Below are 669 nucleotides of genomic sequence, written 5' to 3'. Positions count from 1 at the left end.
GTAGCGCCTGGCAGGCAGGAATGGTCGGGCTGCGCAGCCAAACCTGCAGCAGATGCACCAGGAGCCCGCCTTCCTACTGTGGATAGGACTAGTGATTGGACGGCTTTTACAGATCTTCCTGCGGAGGAGATGATGGACAGACAACAGGACCAGTCACCAAGCCCCATCGTGGAACACCCAGGGGACACGTAGCATCTGGGAGGGATATGCTAATGACCCTGTTCATATATGTAAATATGTAGACATTTGATTGGATTCCTTATTCCACTGAATCCATTGGAAAGAGAATTTGTACATTTTTGGGAACGTTTTCTTTTGGGAATTTCTGCCAAACCTGTGGATTTTTGTTATGTTTTGCACTTGTGTTTTCTGTGCGTATTTGAAATCCTGAGCCTCAATCAAACCACCAAAGATGGATTAAGCATTAACTCTCATGGACCATCACCATATAGGGATGACCACATGGATGGTGCGCTGTGGATGGATGATTACCTGTGCCTTTTCAACTTATCTCTTCTTCTCTCCTTTTTTTTTTTTTCCGTCATTTTATATTTTCTCCTTTCTTGCAGCTATTTATTTTCACTTGTTTTGTATTTAATGTGTACGTTACTATGTGAGTTTGTTTGTTTTATTTGTTTGTTTTGGTCATCATGTAGGATCTATTCCATT

General features: G+C 42.2%; 1 protein-coding gene across 1 annotated transcript in view; it reads left to right on the top strand.

Annotated features, from left to right (window-relative positions):
- Positions 1-458, top strand: part of bcl2l11 (BCL2 like 11) — a gene marked incomplete at its 5' end in the record, with an annotated part of 10,917 nt that extends 10,459 nt beyond the window's left edge. Inside the window, one exon of the mRNA XM_084461415.1 lies at positions 5-458. Coding sequence (XP_084317541.1) covers positions 5-133 — 129 coding nt within the window. The 3' untranslated portion in view covers positions 134-458. The remainder of the gene's footprint in view (positions 1-4) is intronic.
- Positions 459-669: the final 211 nt, after the last annotated feature.

The sequence above is a fragment of the Borostomias antarcticus genome (genome assembly GCF_949987555.1).
Source record: "Borostomias antarcticus genome assembly, chromosome: 2".
Taxonomy (NCBI): domain Eukaryota; kingdom Metazoa; phylum Chordata; class Actinopteri; order Stomiiformes; family Stomiidae; genus Borostomias; species Borostomias antarcticus.
The sequence above is the reverse complement of the archived record's forward strand: the minus strand, read 5'-3'. Positions and strand labels throughout refer to the sequence as shown.